Source organism: Hyperolius riggenbachi, chromosome 8 (assembly GCF_040937935.1).
Source record: "Hyperolius riggenbachi isolate aHypRig1 chromosome 8, aHypRig1.pri, whole genome shotgun sequence".
Lineage (NCBI taxonomy): Eukaryota > Metazoa > Chordata > Amphibia > Anura > Hyperoliidae > Hyperolius > Hyperolius riggenbachi.
Genome location: NC_090653.1, coordinates 228,682,271 through 228,704,223, shown reverse-complemented (window position 1 = coordinate 228,704,223; position 21,953 = coordinate 228,682,271). Strand labels below are relative to the sequence as shown.

The 21,953-nt window shown below is 43.2% G+C and overlaps 1 protein-coding gene across 8 annotated transcripts in view; it reads left to right on the top strand.

Moving 5' to 3' along the window:
• TMEM268 (transmembrane protein 268) overlaps positions 1-21,953 on the top strand; it is a 188,885-nt gene that overhangs the window by 141,848 nt on the left and 25,084 nt on the right. For all 8 annotated transcript variants that reach the window (XM_068248272.1, XM_068248271.1, XM_068248267.1 and 5 more), the window contains exons 2-7: positions 896-1,040; positions 6,078-6,175; positions 7,380-7,487; positions 9,412-9,561; positions 9,636-9,746; positions 14,490-14,561. In XM_068248272.1, the coding sequence (XP_068104373.1) occupies positions 968-1,040; positions 6,078-6,175; positions 7,380-7,487; positions 9,412-9,561; positions 9,636-9,746; positions 14,490-14,561 (612 nt within the window). In that variant the 5' untranslated portion in view covers positions 896-967. The remainder of the gene's footprint in view (positions 1-895; positions 1,041-6,077; positions 6,176-7,379; positions 7,488-9,411; positions 9,562-9,635; positions 9,747-14,489; positions 14,562-21,953) is intronic.

The following is a 21,953-nucleotide window of genomic DNA, read 5'->3' as shown; positions in this document are numbered from 1 at the left end:
GATATGGAGGCTGACATATTTATTACCTTTTAAACAATACCAGTTGCCTGGCAAGGCCAGCTGATCTTTCATGATTCAGTCGTGTCTGAATCACACAACTAAAACAAGCATGTGACTAATCCAGTCAGACTTGAGTCAGGGCACCTGATCTGCATGCTTGTTCAGGGTTTATGTTGAAAGTGATTAGAGACACAAGATCAGGAGGGCAGCCAGGCAACTTGCATTGTTTAAAAGGAAATGAATATGTCAGCCTCCATGTCCCTCTCACCTCAGCTTCCCTTTAAAGTGAACCTTAAGTGAGAAAAAAAAATTGAGTTTTACTCACCTGGGGCTTACCTCAGCCCCCTGCAGCTGATCGGTGCCCACAACGAGTCGCTCTGATGCTCCGGGTCCCGCTGGCGGCCACTTCCGGTTTCGCCGTCAGGCTGGGGAACGCGGCTGATACTACGCGGCTGATACTACCAGCCAAAATAGCACCCCTATGCGGCCATATGTCCGCATAGACACCCGTATGCGGACATATGGCCGCATAGGGGTGCTATTTTGGCTGGGAACGCGTAGTATCAGCCGCGTTCCCCAGCCTGACGGGTCCTGACGGCGAAACCGGAAGTGGCCGCCAGCGGGACCCGGAGCATCAGAGCGACTCGTCGTGGGCACCGATCAGCTGCAGGGGGCTGAGGTAAGCCCCACGTGAGTAAAACTCATTTTTTTTTTCTCACTTAAGGTTCACTTTAAGCATTTTGCTACATGGAATTCCATTCTAGCTACTGGCAGAGTGACACTCTTTTACACACAGGCCCCATATCTAAGCTCTGAGTCACATGAATAAGAGAGAATTTACATGTCCACAGTATGCCGCCCATAAACACTAATGCATGCTTTCTGTTTATTACAGCTGAGGTAACCGACCAGCAGCCTGAATGGATGTGAGTTCTCCTGAGTTCAGCAGTTTGCTGCCTCTCATGATATGATGGCCAGGAAGGATGGGGCAGTGTGGTCAGGAGGCGATGGCCTGGAGCCAGTCGTCACCTTACATTCAGGTGAGTGATGGGAATGTGTACAGTCGCAATATTTGCCACCTCGGCATTCCTCATTATAACGTAGTGGACAGTAAGAAAATCAATACGGACCCCAGGATTAATTCCTGCTTGTGTCATTCACTCCAGGTACCAATCACAGGAAATTATACTCAGCGGTTGGCTGATAAACTATGCTCGTTAGTTAGCTGATAAAATTATTCTCAGGTCAGCAGTTAAAGAGGAACTCCAGTGAAAATAATGTAATAAAAAAAGTGCTTCATTTTTACCATAATTATGTATAAATGATTTAGTCAGTGTTTGCCCATTGTAAAATCTTTCCTCTCCCAGATTCACATTCTGACATTTATTACATGGTGACATTGTTACTGTGGGCATGTTATGTATCTGTTTCTAGCTGTTCTGGCTGTTAGACAGTTGTAAACAGCCATTTCCTGTGTGTGAACATTGTTACAGTTGCCAGGAGTACCGCGGTATTCAGAGCCTCTAGTGGGAGTGGTTTCAGCACAAAATCAGTCACACAGCGCCCCCTGATGGTCTGTTTGTGAAAATCATTCTATTTCTCATGTAAAAGGGGGTATCAGCTACTGATTGGGATAAAGTTCAATTCTTGGTTGGAGTTTCTCTTTAAATGGGGAGAATGGTTCATTACCAACAATACGTGCAGCAGCTATGCAATGAGGACAAAGGCCACAAACACTTGTTGCAGTAATTAGTGTTTTTAATGATCTCTTACATGGCTGGTATAATTCCCAGTGTAATCCTCAGGAAGCTCTGGGCTATCTATGTACAAGGCAGAAACTGGGCAACGAGGGAAGAGAACTGGGTCTTCCGTGGCGGCGCTACACTGCGCCACGCTTTGGCACTGCTCCCCCCCCCCCCCCCGGCAATCACTGTGCCCCTCTGAAGTGCCCCTCTGTGCCTCCTCTGTTCAGTAACATACAGTTAACTGTTTCCAGGCTCTAGCAGCGTACACTGAACAGGAGAGGGTTTGTAAAAAACTCTCCATGCCAGCCTGATTCTGTGTAGGTGTTAAAGGAACACCATCAATTAACATGTTTTTTTTTTTCAATTGAGATAGGAAATGTATGGGAAGTGCTGCTAAGTACTGGTGTATACATTGGAATCCTTATCTCTCTGTTTACTGTTATCTAATTCCTTTCACACTTTTCTGACTGCAGTAATCTCTAATCTGATGCCAGAGTGAGTCATGAGGGGAGGGGGGAATTCCCTCACAGTGCATCTGTTAACTCTGTGTGTGCAGAGAGCTCAGTCTGTGACAGGCAGAGCTTTCTCTCACAGAGAGCAAAGGAAATGTATCTTATGTGCAACACGTGTGTGTGCGCGCGCGCGCGCGTGTGTGTGTGTGTGTGTGTGTGTGTGTGTATGTGTGTGTGTTTGTGTAACTTGATACCTGACATACTTTTGTTTTCATATAACTCTGCTTCAATATTACACTGTTCTTAGCATGTCAGAATGCAGAGATTCATACCTTTGCAAATGAGACATTCCATACGAAGCTAAAATCTACAGACAATGACAATGACATACAATCCCTTGTAATTAATGTATCTGCATGACACTTATATTAGCAAAACAATCTCTTTACCTCCTTCTGATTGTATGCTGTAAAATTGTCAGTCACTAGGAATAGCGTCTGAAGAATGCTTACTAGTTGTTCAGATTATTATTACTAGCTGAAAGCTTATTGTTTTTCTTACTTACTGCGTAAGAGCAGAAGACTCCAGGAGCACAAAAAGGGTAAAATACACTAAAATAAGGGTAGTGGTGGACTTACCTCCCAACAGAAGGCACGATTGGCCTGATTTGCCAGAGCTAACAATACAGTTGCTCCCTTATTTCCTGAAGAAGCAGGTTCTACCTGCAAAATGCATCAAGTGGACTGTACTCCAATAAAGATAGTATTGTTTTGCTCGATTTAGACCATTCGTGTCTTCTGTTGGGAGGTAAGTCCACGCACGTAGGAAATAGAGGCAAGAGGAAAAATGGGTGCAGGGTGAAGCCGATATGAGTCTAAACGATAAATACCGTCATGAGTTGGGAGCCAAATGAAAATGAAAAAAATATTTACAGTGGTAACGACAATAGTAAAACATTGGTAAATGTTACCGATATTTTACTGCAACTAAACCTAACCCTATTCTTTCACAGAACCCTCTCCCCTCCATTGCCTAACTCTAAACCCCTCCCCCCCTTCCTAACACCTAACCCTTAAATGCCCCATCTTGACACCTAACCTTAAATCTTCCTTCCTGACGCCTAACCCTAAATCCCCCTTCCTCACACTTAGCCCTAAATCCCCCTTCCTTACACCTAGCCCTAAATCCCCCTTCCTAACACCTAACCCTAAAATCCCCCTCCCTGACACCTAACCCTAAAACCCCCTTCCAGATGCCTAACCCTAAAACCCCCTTCCAGATGCCTAACCCTAAAACCCCCCTTCCTGACACCTAACTCTAAAATCCCCCTTCCTGACACCTAACCCTAAAATCCCCCTTCCTGACACCTAACCCTAAAATCCCCCTTCCTGACACCTAACCCTAAAATCCCCCTTCCTGACACCTAACCCTAAAACCCCCTTCCTGACACCTAACCTTAACACCCCCTTTCTGACGCCTAACCCTAAAAGTCCCTTCCAGATGCCTAACCCTAAAACCCCCTTCCTGACGCCTAACCCTAAAACCCCCTTCCAGATGCCTAACCCTAAAACCCCCTTCCTGACACCTAACCCTAAAACCCCCTTCCTGATGCCTAACCCTAAAATCCCCCTTCCTGACACCTAACCCTAAAACCCCCTTTCCTGACACCTAACCCTAAAATCCCCCTTCCTGACACCTAACCCTAAAACCCCTTTCCTGACACCTAACCTTAAAACAACCCTTTCTGACGCCTAACCTTAAAACCCCTCTTACTTATGCCTAACCTTAACCGTCCCCCCATGTCCCTACCCCCAGCACAAATAATGTAAACACAGGAAACGATATATGTCTAAAACAATACATTTTTAACCACTTCACCACTGAGGGGTTTTACCCCTTGAGCACCAGAGCAATTTTCACCTTTCAGCGCTCCTTCCATTAATTCGTCTATAACTTTATCATTACTTATCACAATTAAATAAACTATATCTTGTTTTTTCTGCCACCAATTAGGCTTTCTTTAGGTGGGACATTATGCCAAGAATTATTTTATTCTAAATCTGTTTTAATGGGAAAATAGGAAAAATGTGGAAAAAAAATCATTATTTTTCAGTTTTCGCCCCTTTATAGTTTTTAAATAATGCATGCTACTGTAATTAAAACCCATGAAATGTATTTGCCCATTTGTCCCGGTTATAAAACCGTTTAAATTCTGTCCCTATCACAATGTTTGTTGCCAATATTTTATTTGGAAATAAAGGTGCATTTTTTTCAGTTTTGCGTCCATCCCTAATTACAAGCCCATAGTTTATAAAGTAAACGTGTTGTACCCTCCTGACATAAATATTTAAAAAGTTCAGTCCCTAAGGTAACTATTTATGTATTTTTTTTTAATTGTACATTTTTTAATTTTTTTTTAATTACAAAAAAAAATAATGGGGAGTGTGGGAGGTAATGAGTTAATTTTTTGTGTATAAGTAATGTATTTGTATGTGAAAAATGCTTTAGGGTGTAGTTTTACTATTTGGCCACAAGATGGCAACAGTAACTTTTTGTTTAATGCGACCTCCAAGCGTCCTTCTGGACTAGGAGGTTGGGAAAGTATTGGAGAAGCAGCGGATCATTGCGGGGCTTAGATCAACGGACGGGAATGGATTTTCCCGTTCATTGATCTCCGGGCGAGCAGCCGGCGGCGTGTTTATTGTGTTCCTTTCCTATTGTTTATAGGGCATTCCTCAAGCCAAATACTTTTTTGTTTTTGTTTTAATACTCTAATTCCCTATAAACTAAAAAAAAAAAGCCACGCCCAAAGGGTTTCAGAGATTTGGCAGTAGCAAGGGCTCATGGGAGCTCAGTCTGGGCAGGAGGAGGGGGAGGTGTTACTAGCCATTGATTTCAGAGGCAGAGGGGAGGAGGGAGGAGGAGAAGGGATTAGGCCGATGGCTCAAGATACAGATAAGCCTGCTTCTGTGTAATGTTTACAAACAACATGGCTGCTGTCATTGTATTACAGGAATAAATAATCATATTCTATTAAAACTGTTTGCAGCTAGATTTGTTGTGTAAAGGCCCATACACACGTCTGATTTTCGCGAACGACGGGTCATTTGAACGTCCCGTCGTTCAGTCGTTCGCCCGCTAAATCGGGCGTGTGTACAGACTGTCGTTCGCGTGATAAGCGATCGTTCAAACTCAGTCTTATCATGCGAACGACAGTCTGTACACACGCCCGATTTAGCAGGCGAACGACTGAACGACGGGACGTTCAAACGACCCGTCGTTCGCGAAAATCGGACGTGTGTATGGGCCTTAAACCATCTAAACTTTAGATAAGATATATAGACAAGTTACTTATTATAGTTCGTTTTTCATCTCGGATCCGCTTTAAAGGACAACTGAAGTGAGAGATCTTTGGAGGCTGCCATATTTATTTTCTTTTAAGCAATACCAGTTTAATGGCAGTCCTGCTGATCTCCTGTCTCTAATACTTTTAGCCATAGCCCCTGCACAAGCATGCAGCAGATCAGGTGTTTTTGACATTATTGTCAGATCTGACAAGATAAGCCGCATGCTTGTTTCTGGTGCTATTCAGACACTTCTGCAGCCAAATTGATCAACAGGGCTGCCACTGTCAGGCAACTGGTATTGTTTAAAAGGAAATAAATATGGCAGCCTCCATATACTTCAGTTGTCCTTTAAGAATTTCCATGTTATGGTCTTCTGTATCTAGCATGAATGACATTAGAAAACTTCACGCTCAGCCCGCCAGCAGTAGCAATCAATACCAGCTAGCCGTTCTGATTAGATTTCACAGATGCGCTAATTATCTGAGCCTTGAGGCAAGAGCACCAGCTAAGGTTATGACCTTTCTTATGTGCAGGTCTTTACAATGGACGATTATTGACTGTTCTGCCATATACATCAAGAGCTGAGCACACAGATAAATGCCTGCAGCGCCTCCAGGACTGTGGAATACAGGTGATTTGTGATCTGCGTTCTCATATATATGTCCAAAGAAAACTGTCCATGTAAAGATAGTGCTGTGGATGTGTCTTGTTTTATGTCACTCATAACACTCACACAGGCACTCTGAGTATAATGTAAAATGAACCTGTATGTTTGTAAAGTCACATGAATATATACTTTTTCTACTTTTTTCTTCTGTGTTATTTCCTTCAGACGTTGTTGAAAATGCAACTCAATTTTCATAATAGCTGTGACGTGTAGAATATAAAACGAGAATGACATAAATTACACATCATATAAACCCTATATTTAAAGGGAACCTGGAGGGAGATCTGGCAACCAATACTGGATGGAATCATTTGGTTACTACCTATACTGGGGGGCATTTGACTTCCCATACTTGGAAGGGGGAATCTTTCTGCCTATACTGGGGGGAGGGTCGGGCTGAGGCAGAGGCCAGAAAGGCTGCAGCGCCCCTTCTGGCTATCTATAGTGGGGGGAATTATCTGACTACCTGTACTCGGAGGTGGGTAGGCATCTGGCTGCCTAAACTTGGAGAATGATCTGGCTACCTATATCGGGGGGACATATGGCTACCTATACTGACTGCCTATAATTGGGGGGGAGACATCTCACTGCTTATACTCAGGGGAATCATCTGGCTACCTATACTGGGGGGAGGGGGGTCTTCTAGTTACCTATACTGGGGGGATATGTGGCTGCTTATACTCTGGGAATCATCTGGCTACCTATACTGGGGGGCATCTAGCAACCTATACTTGAGGGAACAACTGACTGTCTATACTGGGGGGTTGTTTGGCTACTTATACTGGGGGGGGGCAACCCGCTGCTTACACTCATGTGAATCATCTGGCTGCCTATACTGGTAGCAATCATTTGGCTACCTATACTGGGGGGGGGGGGATCTTGCTATCTATAGTGGGGGGAATCATCTGACTACCTGTACTGGGGGTGGGTAGGCATATGGCTGTCTATACTTGGAGAATCATCTGGCTACCTGTATCGGGGGGACATCTGGCTGCTTATACTCTGGGATTCATGTACCTATACTGGGCAGATATTTGGCTACTTATACTGGATATAGTACAGTATTCATGTTAAATTGCTATGTTGGAACTTTGTGATGAATAAGTGGGTTTTGTGTTGCGCTGCCCTAGCACTATTCCACAGTGTATAACATTCTTCTCTTCTCCAGCTTCCTGTGGAGCAGTGTAGGCACTCTCTACCTATTCCGGCCCTCCTTCCAGAAATCCACAGATATATATTCTTCAGCTCTCGAGGATTTGGAATTATCCTGGCCATGGTGAGTGTGCAGTAACTGCAATTCTGACGTCATGTGTAACTTTTGAATCTTAAAGCGTGAATGAGCTTACAAACATAAGTAATCTATTTTTTGTGGACCTCTGAGACAAGCAGAAAACTCCATGATAATGTGGATTTGAAATTCTGTGAGAAGATCGTTGTGGATTGGTGATATTCATCACAAGTTTTGGGACTGTATTAAAATAATGTCTTTCAGGTGGTCAGTACTTATGACACCAACAAATCAAAACTCCCTTACCTACTTTTAAATTTTGCATTGGGAACATCACAATATTATGATATAATGTCATGGGTGAAAACCTCCGGCTATACAGCTGGCCAGAGGTTGCCCAAACAAATTTACTACAATTTGGAATCCTTGGTTAGCTGCCCACCAACTCACAGATTAGATTCTTACTCTGCCTCCAAAAAGATGAGCCAAGTGTATTGATATGTATTGCTAGACAAAACAATGAAATGACAATGCAATACTGAATTTGCCCTGTTGAAGAGAGATCTCAACCCAATATATACAATCACTTTGGTCTTGTTCACACTAAGGGTTTGATTCACTAAACTGTGATAACTGATATCACAGTCGCGCTGGCGTTTTGCACGCGATATAACGTGCGTAATATTTTCCGCACACGAACGCGCATTTTTGCTTGCAAAACATGAATGTTTGGCGGGAAACTTGCGTTTTGCACGAAAAAATTCATGTTAACGCTCGCAAAAAGTTACACATGTTATACCGCACGCAAAACACTAGTGCAACCGTGATATCAGTTTGCACGGTTTAGTGAATCAAGCCCTAAGAGCGATTTCGCTCTTTTTTTAAGCACTGGTGATTTTAAAAATGGCTTCAAAAGCGCTAGTGCAATGGTCGTTTATGTGAGTGGATCGCGAACACAGCCCCTCACCATTTTCTGAGCGTTTGTGTTCGATAGAAAGTATAAGGAAATCACAAAGCGCTTGAAAAAGCGCTTTGAATTGTGATTTCCTTAACGCTTAAATGAATAAATACATTGTATTTATTCATTTCCAGGTCAAAGAGTTCACTTCCTGACTGACGGCAGGTAGTGAAAAAATGAATCGCTGAGCAAAAGCGCTTAGAAAAACACTTTTCTCAGCAGAAAGCGCAGGGAAAAGCGCTTTGAACAGCGCTCACCAGATGGCCAGCGCATGCGATAGCGCTGGCGATTTGTAATGTGAACAAGGCCTTCTTCTTTACCAGTAGGTGGTGTCTACTCTCTGATGATCTAACATCTCACCTTGTTCTGTCTTCGCTCCTCAAATCCCATGTCCTCCCCCAGTGTAGTCCTGAGTAGTAAATGGGTGAGCAGGAAGGCCAAATCAACATACACACTGGCTTTTATGCTCAGCACGTTCTGTCAGAGTTTCTCCTATATTGATTGGTTCTGTGTACAAAATGCCATGTTATGTGCAGAGCCAATCAATACAGTTCAAATGTTTAACAACTAAGAAACCGATGGGCTTTCAGTCATTTCTAATTCGTGAACAGAAGAATTTACTCTCTACCAACAGCCAATCCAACTGACCTGATCATTTGTGGATCATTTGTGGATTTAATAATGATCCGAACATTTATATAGCGCTTTTCTCCTGTCGAACTCAAAGCACTCAAGAGCTGCAGCCATTGGGTCGCACTCAGGAGGCCACCCTGCAGTGTTAGGGAGTCTTGCCTTGAACTCCTTACTGAATAGGTACTGACCCAGGATTCCAATCCTGGTCTCCCATGTCAAAGGCAGTGCCCTTAACCAGTACACTATCCAGCCACTGGATTTGAAGTCACCTATGGCCTTGTGCATAAGAACGTTAAATTGTTGATTGCTGTACAATGGTAAAATGAGTAGAAATGCTAGAGTTGTACTGCAATTTGTTCACATGAGTTTGTAACCTTCCAGATCCTATATGCCTCTATTTGGGTCAATCTGTACTCCACTGCACAAATGTTCGCGCCTAGTCCTACGTGGGTCACCAGTATACCTGTCACTCTGTCTGCTGTCATTGTCACTGCCATTATCATCATACTACTCAATCAGCACCAAAAAAAGGTGAGAAGTCGAGGAATGTGGATTTTGAATATTTGCCGTCTGTTCCGAGTCTAATTGTCGGTCTACCTCAACAGATAAATGCCAACACTGATATCAGACTGGCAGCAGCCAATGAGTTCTTCATGGAGTACAACGTTCTGCTGGGGATCAGCGACCATTCACAGAGCTGCCGAAATGTTCCATCTGTATCCTTTACGCCAAAAGCATATGGGCTAGTTCACAGTTCTCAGTTACATTGCAGAATAATATACAAAAAAGGAGAAAAGGGTCCCTCTATATAAGCAGCACCAGACTAAAAATATTCAAAACATTATGAATCTTTATTATTTCCAAAAACGGTCCAAAATTTAATAAAAACAATTATTAAAACATCACAAAATGTGACCACCAAGGTCTCTCGACCACGTAATATATCATATAATACAGAGATATAAATAATACACCAACTGACGTCTGGAAAATATAAAACTATATTTATTAAGAGTACATTGAGTAAAGAGTGCACACTCACATATACAGTATAAATATAAATAGTAGTGAATGGGCCAAAAATTAATGGTCCCGGTAGGAGAATTTATGTATAGGAAAAAATGCCATAAAATGTGTGTGCACACCAAATCAATAATAAATTGCATAATAAAAGTGCATAACACAGTGCAACTTTATATCTCTGTATTATATGATATATTACGTGGTTGAGAGACCTTGGTGGTCACATTTTGTGACGTTTTTAATAATCGTTTTTATTAAATTTTGGATGGTTTTTGGAAATAATAAAGATTCATAATGACTTGAATATTATTAGTCTGGTGCTGCTTATATGGGGGGACCCTTTTCTCCTTTTTGTATGCTTGTCCCCTTCTTAGCACATTCTAATTTTCGTATTATCTTTAAATATTTATTAATATCTGCATGGTGCTGGTCCCAATCTTTATGAGAAAAACATTGCAGAATAATTCTGCATGTCAACTGGCTCATACATTTCTATGGGCCTGTTCACAGCATTGTGTTTTAACAGATCGCGTTATTTTAACTCACTGCATGCAGGCTTTATACTAAAGTCTATGGCAAGTCTGCATTGCAGTTCACACACATTCTGCTTCAAGACCAGCAGCCTCTTAAAGGACCACTTTCGCGAAAATCATAAAATTTAAACTACATGTAAACATATACAAATAAATACATTTCTCTCAGAGTAAAATGAGCTATAAATTACTTTTCTCATATGTGGCTGTGACTTAAAGTAGTTAGTAGAAACCTTTCAGAACCAACGGGTTTTGGACCAGCTCATCTCCTCCAAGTATGATTCATGTATACAATCTAATGTGATACACAGTGATCACATAAAAAAAGAGGGGGGAAAAGACCTTTTTCTCTTTTATGTGATCATGCTAAAAAATAAAGGTGTACATATGTAAACCAATACATGCAGGCTTATCCAAAGAAGAAGAAGCAATGAGAGGGATTTTCTGGTCTTTGTAGCAGATACACAAGCTGTAGTCTGGTGTTAGGCAGTGTAGGGTAAGGGATGCTGGCAGCATTTCTTCAGACAATAAATGCAGGAACTAATTAAAACAATAACATGTAGCAGTAGGTTAATTGTGTTAAGCTTGGTTTTATTGATGGTTGTTCAGTCTCATTTCTGTAACTTGATATACTCTGTTTTTGTTCAAGTTAGAAAATCATTAAAGATGGCAAAGGGGCAACGTTAAAATCCTTCCCTCTCAACAAGATTTAACTACAGGAGACTGAATCTATAAATACACCTCTAATGAGCTCTGCGATTGCTGACAATAATGGCTTACGTTTGTGCTTCCACAACGGTGAGCCAGCCATACTGTTTCTTCTCCTGGGGACTAGGCCAGCATTGTCTTCCTCGTGATATGTTCCCTATACAGTATATACCTTTCCTCTGCATACATCATTTCCCATAATTTCCCAATCAGGCAAACCTTGATGCTCACTGCCTATGTAGAGTCATCAGGTGCAACCAACAAGGCTGCTTTAAAGTCATTAAAGCAGATCAGAGATGAAAAACTAACTATAACAAGTAACTTGTCTATATAGCTTATCTAAAGTTTAGATAGTTTACACATCAAATATAGCTGCAAACAGCTTCAACAGTTTATGATTATTTATTCCTGTGATACAATGAGAACGGCCATGTTCTGTTTGTTACATTACACACAGGCAAGCGGATCTGTATCTACAGCCTTCAGCCTGTGAAAACTTCACTCCCCTTTCCTCCTCTCTCCTCCTCTCTGCCTCTGAAATCTCTGACTAGTAACAGCCTCTTGCCCAGACTGAGCTCCCATAAGCCCTTGCTACTAAGGCTCAGAGTGCCTTGGCACTCTGGAGAAGCTCTGGGTGAGGCTTGTTTAGTTTATGGAAAATTAGAGTATTAAAACAAAACAATAAAGGTATTTGGCTTGAGGATTGCCGTATAAACTATATGAAAGGAACACAATTATGCAATGAGTAAAAGTTTATCTCAGATCCACTTTAAACAAGACAAAAGCAATGGTGCAAAAGTGGTGTAGTGACTCATAACAACCAATCAGAATCCTTCTTTTATGTCACAGTAGAAACCTGATAGATTTCCATGAGCTGAGATTCCATGTGTTGGTAAATCTCCCCTACTGTGATTCACTTTAAAAAAAAAAATCACCATATTTGGTGTATATAGTATTCATGGAGAACTTAAAGCGTTACTGATTTTTCAATAATTACGGTAATAAAGGTGAACTACGATATTGAATTTTATTGCTGAATAGGGCACTATGCAAATTATTAAAAAAAAACATTACACTGGCACCATCTTTCAATGCGCTCAATTCGTGGTGGAGCACTCACGATAACAATAAGTTACTGTATATATAAAACACTGTAGCGCACAAACAGTCCGGGGGAAGCAGTCCAGATTTGTGATAATGACTGGTTTTTGGTGTAGTCCAATTTAATGATATTCTTGGCTTGCTATTTTCTGATTCTGATTCTGATTCTATTTCAACGGCAAAGAGGGATAAGCAGTAAAGGAAGCCTCCACCATACCCGATTGGCTGATCACTCACCAAGGGGTAGGGACCCTGCTGCCGCTTAAATTCCAGGCAACGTTAGACACTATTCCCCCTCTGAGTTGTAGCAACTGTGACAAAGTTTGTGTAATGGGGTCAGTCTAACTGCTCACAGGGCCGGCGCTACCATAGAGGCAAAGGGGGCAATTGCCCCAGGGCCCCAGAGCTTGTAGGGGCCCCCAGTGGCTACAAGAGGAAAACATTTTTTCAAAAAGACCTTATAGTTTTTGAGAAAATCGATTTTAAAGTTTCAAAGGAAAAAAAATACACATTTAAAAATCCGCTGACTTTAACGGTTAATAGCAAATCTACCTTAAGTGCTAGATCATTGGGAATAAGATGAAAAAACAATTTTTCAAAAAGACCTTATAGTTTTTGAGAAAATCGATTTTAAAGTTTTGAAGGAAAAAAGTATACTTTTAAATGCGGTAAATGTCACTTTTAGTGGCAAACCTAACGGTAGTGTAATTTTACATGCATCAAAAGAAAGAGCAACACATTTCCTGATGGGGTTTCCAGGGGGTCCATACGCAACCGCAGCGCTTTGGCCAGGGATCACTATAACGCCGCAATATGGCTGAATGAAGATCCCTGTCATTTTTTCCTAATTTCCCATTGTGTTTTTATGTTTAGAGTGTGGGAAATTAAAAAAAAATTATATGGGATCCCCCCTCCTGAAACTTTTTAACCCTTTGTCCTCCATGCAGGCTGGGGTAGCCAGAATGTGGAACTCCGACCGATTGGGGCTTCACACCCTGACTATACCAGCTGCAAAAAAGGTCCCTTAATGCTGATTTTTGTTCCGGGGTATCTGTTGGGGGCCCCCAGGTTTATTTTGCCCTGGGGCCCTATCAGAGCCGGGACAAGGTCCTCCAGCACCCAAGGCTGAGACACCAAAATGCGCCCCTCCATCCCTGCCACCCCAGCCATCACAGAGTGATTGCTATTAGACTAAGAGGCGCCACAGGGCCCACAACCTCCCCAACACCTTAATATCTAGTTATATGGCTTGCAGTCACTGCCATGTATCCCCTTTTCTTATTTCTTTCTGCTTCAAACACAATTAGGAATGACAGCTGATTGAATTCTGCGCCCCCTCCTACACTGCGCCCTGAGGCTGGAGCCTCTCCAGCCTATGCCTCGGCCCGGCCCTGGGCCCTATTGTTGCTTAAACCGGCCCTGACTGCTCAGGCCACCAAAACACACCTCCCTACTGACTGACCATCTATTCTGAAAGTTACACTCTGGCACGACTACAGCAATGTGAGCAGTTGGACCTGCCACTCCCTGCTATGTGGACTGCATCACTCCTGGTGCCCCCATTACCCAAGGTGGACCTGGAAGGAAAGGAGGAGTGGGTAGGCTCTAGTTAGTCACTAAGGATAGGATGGTCAGGAGAGAACTGGGGAAGGTAGAACTTTAGCATATTATCAAAAATGGGTAATTGTATGTTAAAATATATAAAACATTAAATAAATAGAATATTAAAAATGCCTATTCATTAAAATTAATGTAAAACATGAATAAAAAGGGTTTCCAAAGTGGGACCTTTTCCTAGTGTGAAGAATTGACTGTGTACGTAAAGGTTTCCACATATAACTCATAACTCTTGGCCAGTCTCCTTCATTTGATATCATTACTTTCCTCCTGTGCCCAAGCTGGTACACTTTCATTAGTCATTTTTATTACTCTGTTTAGTGCTTGCTTTGCATTTAGATACAGTTGCATGTATAAAAGCAGAGTCATTTGCCTTCCTTACACTGGTACACTAATTTTGTGAGTCCTGCAAGCTTCATTTCCTCCGTTTAGCAGGTGTGGCAATGTGAAAGACATTTCCTTAATGCCACTGTTCAGCTGTGCTTCATCTACTTCCATATGTGGGGCTGTCACCAGAGACTCTCCCAGCGACTGGCCAGCATGCATCAGGTGAGTCAGAAGAATTAACCAGATATGCTGTTCAAAGCAGAAGTTTGCCTTCTTAACACAAAAGGTATTTGTGGTTATTCAGGTTGGAGTGAGCATATGAGGTGTCCCACAATGCATCACTGCTGAATATGCAAATCATCTCTTTGTTGTCCCTGATGGCTAAACACACCTCCAGAACCAGAAAGCAATGATGCGTCAGCTTGTTAATATTACAGAGCCAATCTAATCCAACATGCTCACAGTCTGTTTTAGATTGGTTGGTCCTTATCGATGCATGGCATGGATTAATACAGTTTATGTTTCGCATAATAGTTATACAGTAATACAGTTATACAGTTAAGTTGAAAGATAAGGACCAATTATGCCAAAACATGAAGAAAATGTGAGTAGACTACATTCTAAATAACAACAAACATGAATGATCATAAGCACACAAACAACTGGAAGGAATCCGCGTTATCATCACCTAAAGGGGAGAGTGAACCTGCAAACTTATTTCTGTCCAGGAGCACTTATCCCAAACTGGACCTGTCGTATCAGAGGGAAAGAAGGCATAGGGAAGAGGAAGGATGGAGCTTAATCAGTATCTAAAAGTTATGGAGGTAGGCAGTGCCAATCAAGGGAATACAATTGAAACCTGAGAAAGTTTATTAGCCTCAAGAGAGTTGTGGTATAATATCTTGCCAGTTTATATCAATGTCAAAGTTGTACTTATGTTTGAATTTTTGGGATTTCTGCTTCAAAGGAGTTTCTCCATTTGGAGGTTGTAATTAGCTAAGTGAATTAACTAGGATAGGGAAGGGGTATCAGGGGAGTTCCAGTTTGATAATATTAGGTGGCGTGCAGCACATATCAGATGGCTGATTATGAGCCTATATTGGAGGGTAAATTTGTCGCATCCATCTGAAAATGGCGCCTGTGAATAATGGCGCATGGTGTTGCCTCTAATCCGTTTGCCGCTTATCGCTATTTAACGTTAAAGCCTTATTGTTATTTAACGTTAACACACAAAACCCTCTCTGTACCTATCCCTAACCCCTAAACCCCCCTGGTGGTGCCTAACCCTAACCACCCCCTGGTGGTGCCTAACCCTAACCACCCCCTGGTGGTGCCTAACCCTAACCACCCCATGGTGGTGCCTAACCCTAAGACCCCCCTGGTGTTGCCTAATCCTAAGACCCCCCTGGTGGTGCCTAACCCTAAGACCCCCCTGGTGGTGCCTGACCCTAAGACCCCCCTGGTGGTGCCTAACCCTAAGACCCCCCTGGTGGTGCCTGACCCTAAGACCCCCCTGGTGGTGCCTAACCCTAAGATCCCCCTGGTGGTGCCTAACCCTAAGACCCCCCTGGTTGGTGCCTAACCCTAAGACCCCCCCCCTGGTGGAGCCTAACCCTAAGACCCCCCTGGTGGTGCCTAACCCTAAGACCCCCCTGGTGGTGCCTAACCCTAAGACCCCCCCTGGTGGTGCCTAACCTTAAGACCCCCCCCCCCCCCTGTGGTGCCTAACCCTAACCTTGACAGTGTTACATTAAATCCATTCGCCGTTTTGCAGTTAAATAACGTCTGCAGTTTGGCTTATGTAGGGCGCTATTGATAAATAACGTTAGTGTGTGCCACTATTGATAAATAACGTTAGTGTGTGCCACTATTGATAAATAACGTTAGTGTGTGCCGTTTTTCTTCTTTTTTTTCCCTGTGCGCCATTATTATGCAGTACTAACGATAAATAGCGATAAGCGTATCTTTTTAATGTGGCGCCATTTTTATGCATAGGCGCTGTGCGCCATTATTCACTGATCCCAAATTTGTCAGTATCTAGTAAGAATAGGGCAAGTTGTGGTGTGAGGGTAAAGGAGTTATGCGCAGGGGCGTTTCTAGCCCCAAAGATCAGTGACTTGTGCCCCTGATCTAGTCTGGGGTGCCCCGGATATCCCCCAAGAGTCATCTATGGTGCCTCAATGGTGGGTATGCTGGGAGCTGTGGTGCAACAGTCTGGGGTCTTCATCCAACATTTTTCTGGGCAGGCCTACTTAGACCACTGTTAGGTTCATGTAGGTTTGGCTCCACCCATGACCACACCCATATTCATTTGTGTGGCCACACCCATTTTCCTTCTGGAGTGCCCAAAAGTGCTCCCGATCTCTTAGGATCCCAGCAACGCCCCTGGTTATGCGTAATAAAAGCTATAATGTCTCTGATTAGGAGCCAAAAGGGCTGAATTATTAGGCAGCCCCATAGAGTGCGCAGGAGAGTACTATGTTGTTTGCAATTTCTCCAACAAAGTGGACTGTTATATCGTGGATAGAACTTTAGGTGTTATGTACCCTTTGCAGAAGATTTTTTATGAAGTTTCTAAGTAGCTGATGCATTTGGAGTTCTTATTAAGGTCTTGGAAGGCTTTTTTAATTGCTTTTAACGTCGGGGGGGGGGGGGGGGGGGAATCTGAGGCCCAACGTTTAATATATTCATCTAAAGGAGACGGTGAATACATTGTAATTTGCTCATACCTCATTGAGATACCACCTTTTGGTAGGATATGGGCATTCAAATTATTCCAGAGTGCAAGATGCAACCGTTGAGCTAATAATGGAGATGTTTATGTAAGTGGGCTATGCGTATATAAGTGTAAAGAGAATTTTTGTTGAAGGGATACGAACGGGATTAGATTGCCATCTTGTAATAGCTCATCAATACGTGTGATCCCTGAAGAAATCCAGGGTTGAAGATTGATTGATAGATGAGATTACTGATAAAGGAATGTGGGGCCTAGTCATTTCTGAAGCTAAGGGTTTGAGTTTCAGAACTTCTTTCCAAGCTGCAATGGTAGTCAAGATTGTGTGGTGGTTAGTAGGTGAGATTGGGAGGTTTAGCAGGGATAAGCTAATAATGTGATTTAAAGGGATTGGAGATAGTTTAGCTTTTATATTTACCCAAATCTTTGTGGATGAAGTGACCCACCAATGTTTAGACATCTCTAGTATGGACAATAAATAGTAGTGGTAAGGGTTTGGAAGGCCAAATCCTCCTTCTCTGTTTGGAGAAGAAAGTGTGGCAAAGGACAGTTTTCTTTTCCTCTTTTTCCAAATAAATTGGAGTATCATGGCTCTTAGGCCTTTAACTGCCTAATGACTGCTCCACGCAGTGCGGCAGCCTCAGGACCACTCCACGTCGATTGGCGTGAGCAGTGCGGAAGCCCCAGGGCCACTCCACGTCGATTGGCGTGAATGGCTGGGAATGGAGATTGCAGGGGATTGGGCGCACCGATGCACGCGCATCCCCGCTTGTCTGAAGGATGAAGTCTATGACTGACGATCATGCTGATTGACTGGTGGGGGGGGGGAGGGAGTGAGTTATAAAAAAAGATACAAAAAAAGGGTAATGTTTATTCAAAAATAAATACAATAAATATTTGTAAAAAACAAACAAACACTGGGGGAGTGATCAGATCCCACCAAATCTACGAGGCGTGGATCGGGGAGGTTGGCCCTAGAGCTGCACAGCCGCACTCGCGGCTATGCGGACTGCGCAGCCGCGGCCAGAGAAAGCAGCCATTTTAGGAGAGGCAAGAGAGCCCGACCTGGGCCGTGGGGTCGGCAGCCGGCCCGGGGGGCTAATGAGCGGGGGGACCCGGCGGATCGGCACGGAGGGCGCAGACGGCATCCTCCGTGCCTGAAAAGATGAGGCAAGTGATTAACTTTTTTTCCTCATTTCGCCTCGTAAGTCCTTTAAGTGTCAAAAGCCCAGACTCAGACTGATGCTTATATAGGCAGGGAGTAAGTTCTCACTTAGGAACTGCTTCCACTAGGGCCAAATCTACAGTGTCTCCCGAAAGGTGAGTCAGGCAGGGAAACACAGTTTCATTCTTGCCGTCCAGATGCCATTGCGATTCTGGACAGTAGTTTCCCGCAGCACGCACCTAAATCCCTATAGCCATGCATGGCACGGATAAGCGATTCTGATACGTGTTTGCATCACTACAAGTGACAGCATGCATCTTGCGAGACCCACGCCGGCTCAGTGAAAACCTGCCTTTATACCATATTGTATTTTTTTGTTGCTGTATTAAAGTACTGACCCATACATACATTTACTCGGTACAAGTTGTGCTGCATGGCTGTGTTTTATCTGCGTGGCCCTTGTTTGTCTGTGTACTTTGTACTTTATGTTTGTCTGAGTCCCCACTGGAGAGACTTTCATCTTCGTGTCGCTGGGACCTTCACAAAGCTCTATGGCTTTACTGTGGAAATATAGTCCCAGAGACATGAATAGTTCGATGACAATACCTGTGGGGCATTCTAACTTTCTCCCTTGTTACATAAAAAGGATATTTGTTGTTGTCTCTCTTACGTTTTTTGTAATGGAACAATGTGGTTTTAACCCCTTCCTGCACTATCTGAATAAAAACACTTCCTGGAGGTGAACTATACGGGGGAATCTAATTTAAAAATTAAACAAAATCTGGTACATTTCTAAAATCTGCTTGATTGGCTAATCATCACCTGATAAGGAACGGTGGTTGGAAAAACCCATTGTACGTTGCCCCACTGGATTTAAAGGACAGCTGACCCAATATAAGGTTAAAGGTGGCCACACACGATACAATAAAATGATCCGATTTTACAGTAATTCGATAAAAACGATTGTACCTCTCGTAAAAAATCGAAAGCTTTTTTTTTCATTTGACTGAAAAGATCGGATTTCCTGTTTTTTTCGATTTAAATTGTTCCGGAATGCTAGATATTTCTCTTCAAATTTCTACTAAAGATTGTATGGTGTGTGTTAGATTGTCAGTTTATTAATATACACACCTTAGCTATTTTCTCTGAGTTTCCAATCATTTTTATCATAATTGAGGAAAAAATTGAGCATAGGTGTGTGGTACATTGGTCATATTTTTGAAATGTTACAATCAGTCCGAAAAGTTGATTGCAATTCTTAAATTGCACAGATATTTAAAAAATTGTACGGTGTGTGGCCACCTTAACAGAGATACGCACAGAGGTATGTCCATGCTGGATCCACCTACCTTTGTGAGCTGTCCATTCCTCTCCTTATTCCCTGTCCCACAAAATCAACCCTTGAAAAATGTGACTGGACTAAAGTCAAATTTTTAGACAGCAATTGTGGCAATGTTACCACATATCATCTGTCCATTCTCTCCTCTGAGGATGGGATGGGGAAGAGGAGGGTATGGGAGGGTGATAGAAGGGAACATCTCCACAAGCCTGCCTCTTCCTGTCTGAAAATGTAACTTTACCCAAAAGTCCCATTTTGAAAGAGTGGTTATAGGAAACAGAAAATGAAGAACGGAAGGTACAACACACAGGGGTATGTGGATCGAGCATGAATGTACCTTAGTGCTTACCTTAGGTAGCTTTGCCTGATTGTGGACTTCAGGAACACACTTCCACACTCTCCCCGGTCCTCACTGGTGAGGCTGCAGTTTCCAGGGTACCCTGCATGCAGTTCCTCGGCACAAGTATAACCAGCGACCTAAGATGGGGGCAAAACCCCACCAAAATTCAGAAGAAGGTACACCAGAGGCAGTTTTTCCTGGGCCAACTGAAAAAATGTGGTATGCCATGAGAGCTTTCCAGCAGGTTTTAGACTGCTACCATTGAATCCATCCAGGGCCGGATTTACCATAAGGCCCTGTAGGCACGTGCCTACAGGCGCCTGATAATGGAAAGGTGGCTCACTCCCCTCTCCGAGCACCTCCCTCCTTCCCTGTGCAGAGCCCTGATGAGAGTCTAAATGAGGTTACTCAGCCTGCTGTCAGCATTCCACTGATGAGATCTCCCTTCAGTCAGGGGCACCTATAGCTACTTAAAGCGGAATATAACCCTGCATTTCAACTTTGCTCTAAAACATTATTTACAGTATATTATATGCAACCAGCATTTTTTTTTTTTACTAGACCAGCATTGGAAGGGTTACACAGGGCTTTAAAGTCCCTAGAGATTTCTGCAGACGCATCCGAACTTCAGTTAGATACTTTTTGTTTACAAATATGTATCTTTTAAGTGTTTATCGTGACTCATCTCTCTCACTGAGAAGGAGCTTGGAGGACAGCCAAAGAGTGTGTAACTGTTTATCAATAGATACATCTAACTAAATAGAATGTAACTATCTGAACGTCTGCACGGAACTTAAAACCTCTGTGTTTAACCCTTCCAATGCTGGTCTAGTAAAAAAAAAATGCTTTTTGCATATAATATGCTGTAAATAATGTTTTAGAGCAAAGTTGAAATGCAGGGTTATATTCCGCTTTAATACTACTACTTAATAGAGGATCCTCGAGCTACCTAACATTTGGGGTACCTCTAGCTACTTAATATTGAGGGTACTTCTGGCTACCTAATGTTAAGGGGCACCTGTAGCTATCTATGAGGGGCAAGGGAGTTAAGGGAGAAGGGACATTGGGGACAGCCAGCACACTTGCGGTGCAGTTTGGTTAGGCTTGATAGGTTCATGAAGGACAAAGTCTAGGGTGGCAGGACATCAGTGCATATAGGCTCCTGTGAGGTAAAACTGGGCCTGAATCCACCCTTTGCTCCTCCAACATTGTCTGGTATGCAGGAGCAACCACTAGCAACAAGTATATACTCCAAAGAGTAATTAGTGCAGTTGAAAAGATCATCAGATCACTCCTGCTACTGCTAGACCTCCTCCACACTTCTAGAATGATAATGAGGGCCACCAGGATTTGACAGGAACCCTCCCACTCAGCCAGTCACTTCTTCAAGCCCCTCCCATTGGGCCACCACTACAGAACCATTCCCTCCAGAACCATCAGGCGCAAGAGCACCTTCTTTCCCCAAGCAGTCCTTCTGCTGAACGCCAGGTCTGCCCCCCTCTAGTCTCTTAGACGGCAACATTCCCTAGCCAGCCACTCCAACCTCCTAAGCTTCCATGTGCAGCACTGATCCCACACCTTAGTATGCTTTTGAGTTCTCAATGCTTGTCTCCCATGCTCAGTGTAGATATTTCCCTTTTCACTGGTGCTTCCATGGCAGCATACTATGGGTTCTGGCCCCGCCCCTGAACCCTATTGGACATCATAACTATACTATATGCCTACTGCGCAGCCGCATGCGTACGGGTATGGAGGGAGCCCCTGTGATGTGGACAATTGGCCGCGTCTGCCGGAAGTGACGGGCCCGGTACCGGCGGATCCAGGAAGCGGAGGATGGCGGCGTGGGAGCGATCCAGGCTTATGGGGCTGGAAGAAGCCCTAGGTATGTATAAAATTTTCTATTTTGGCTGACCATTCCTCTCTGGTTCCCTTTAAAGAGGAACTGAAAAGAGAGGTATATGGAGGCTGCCATGTTTATTTCCTTTTAAGCAATACCAGTTGCCCTGCTGATCCTCTGACTCTAATACTGTTAGCCA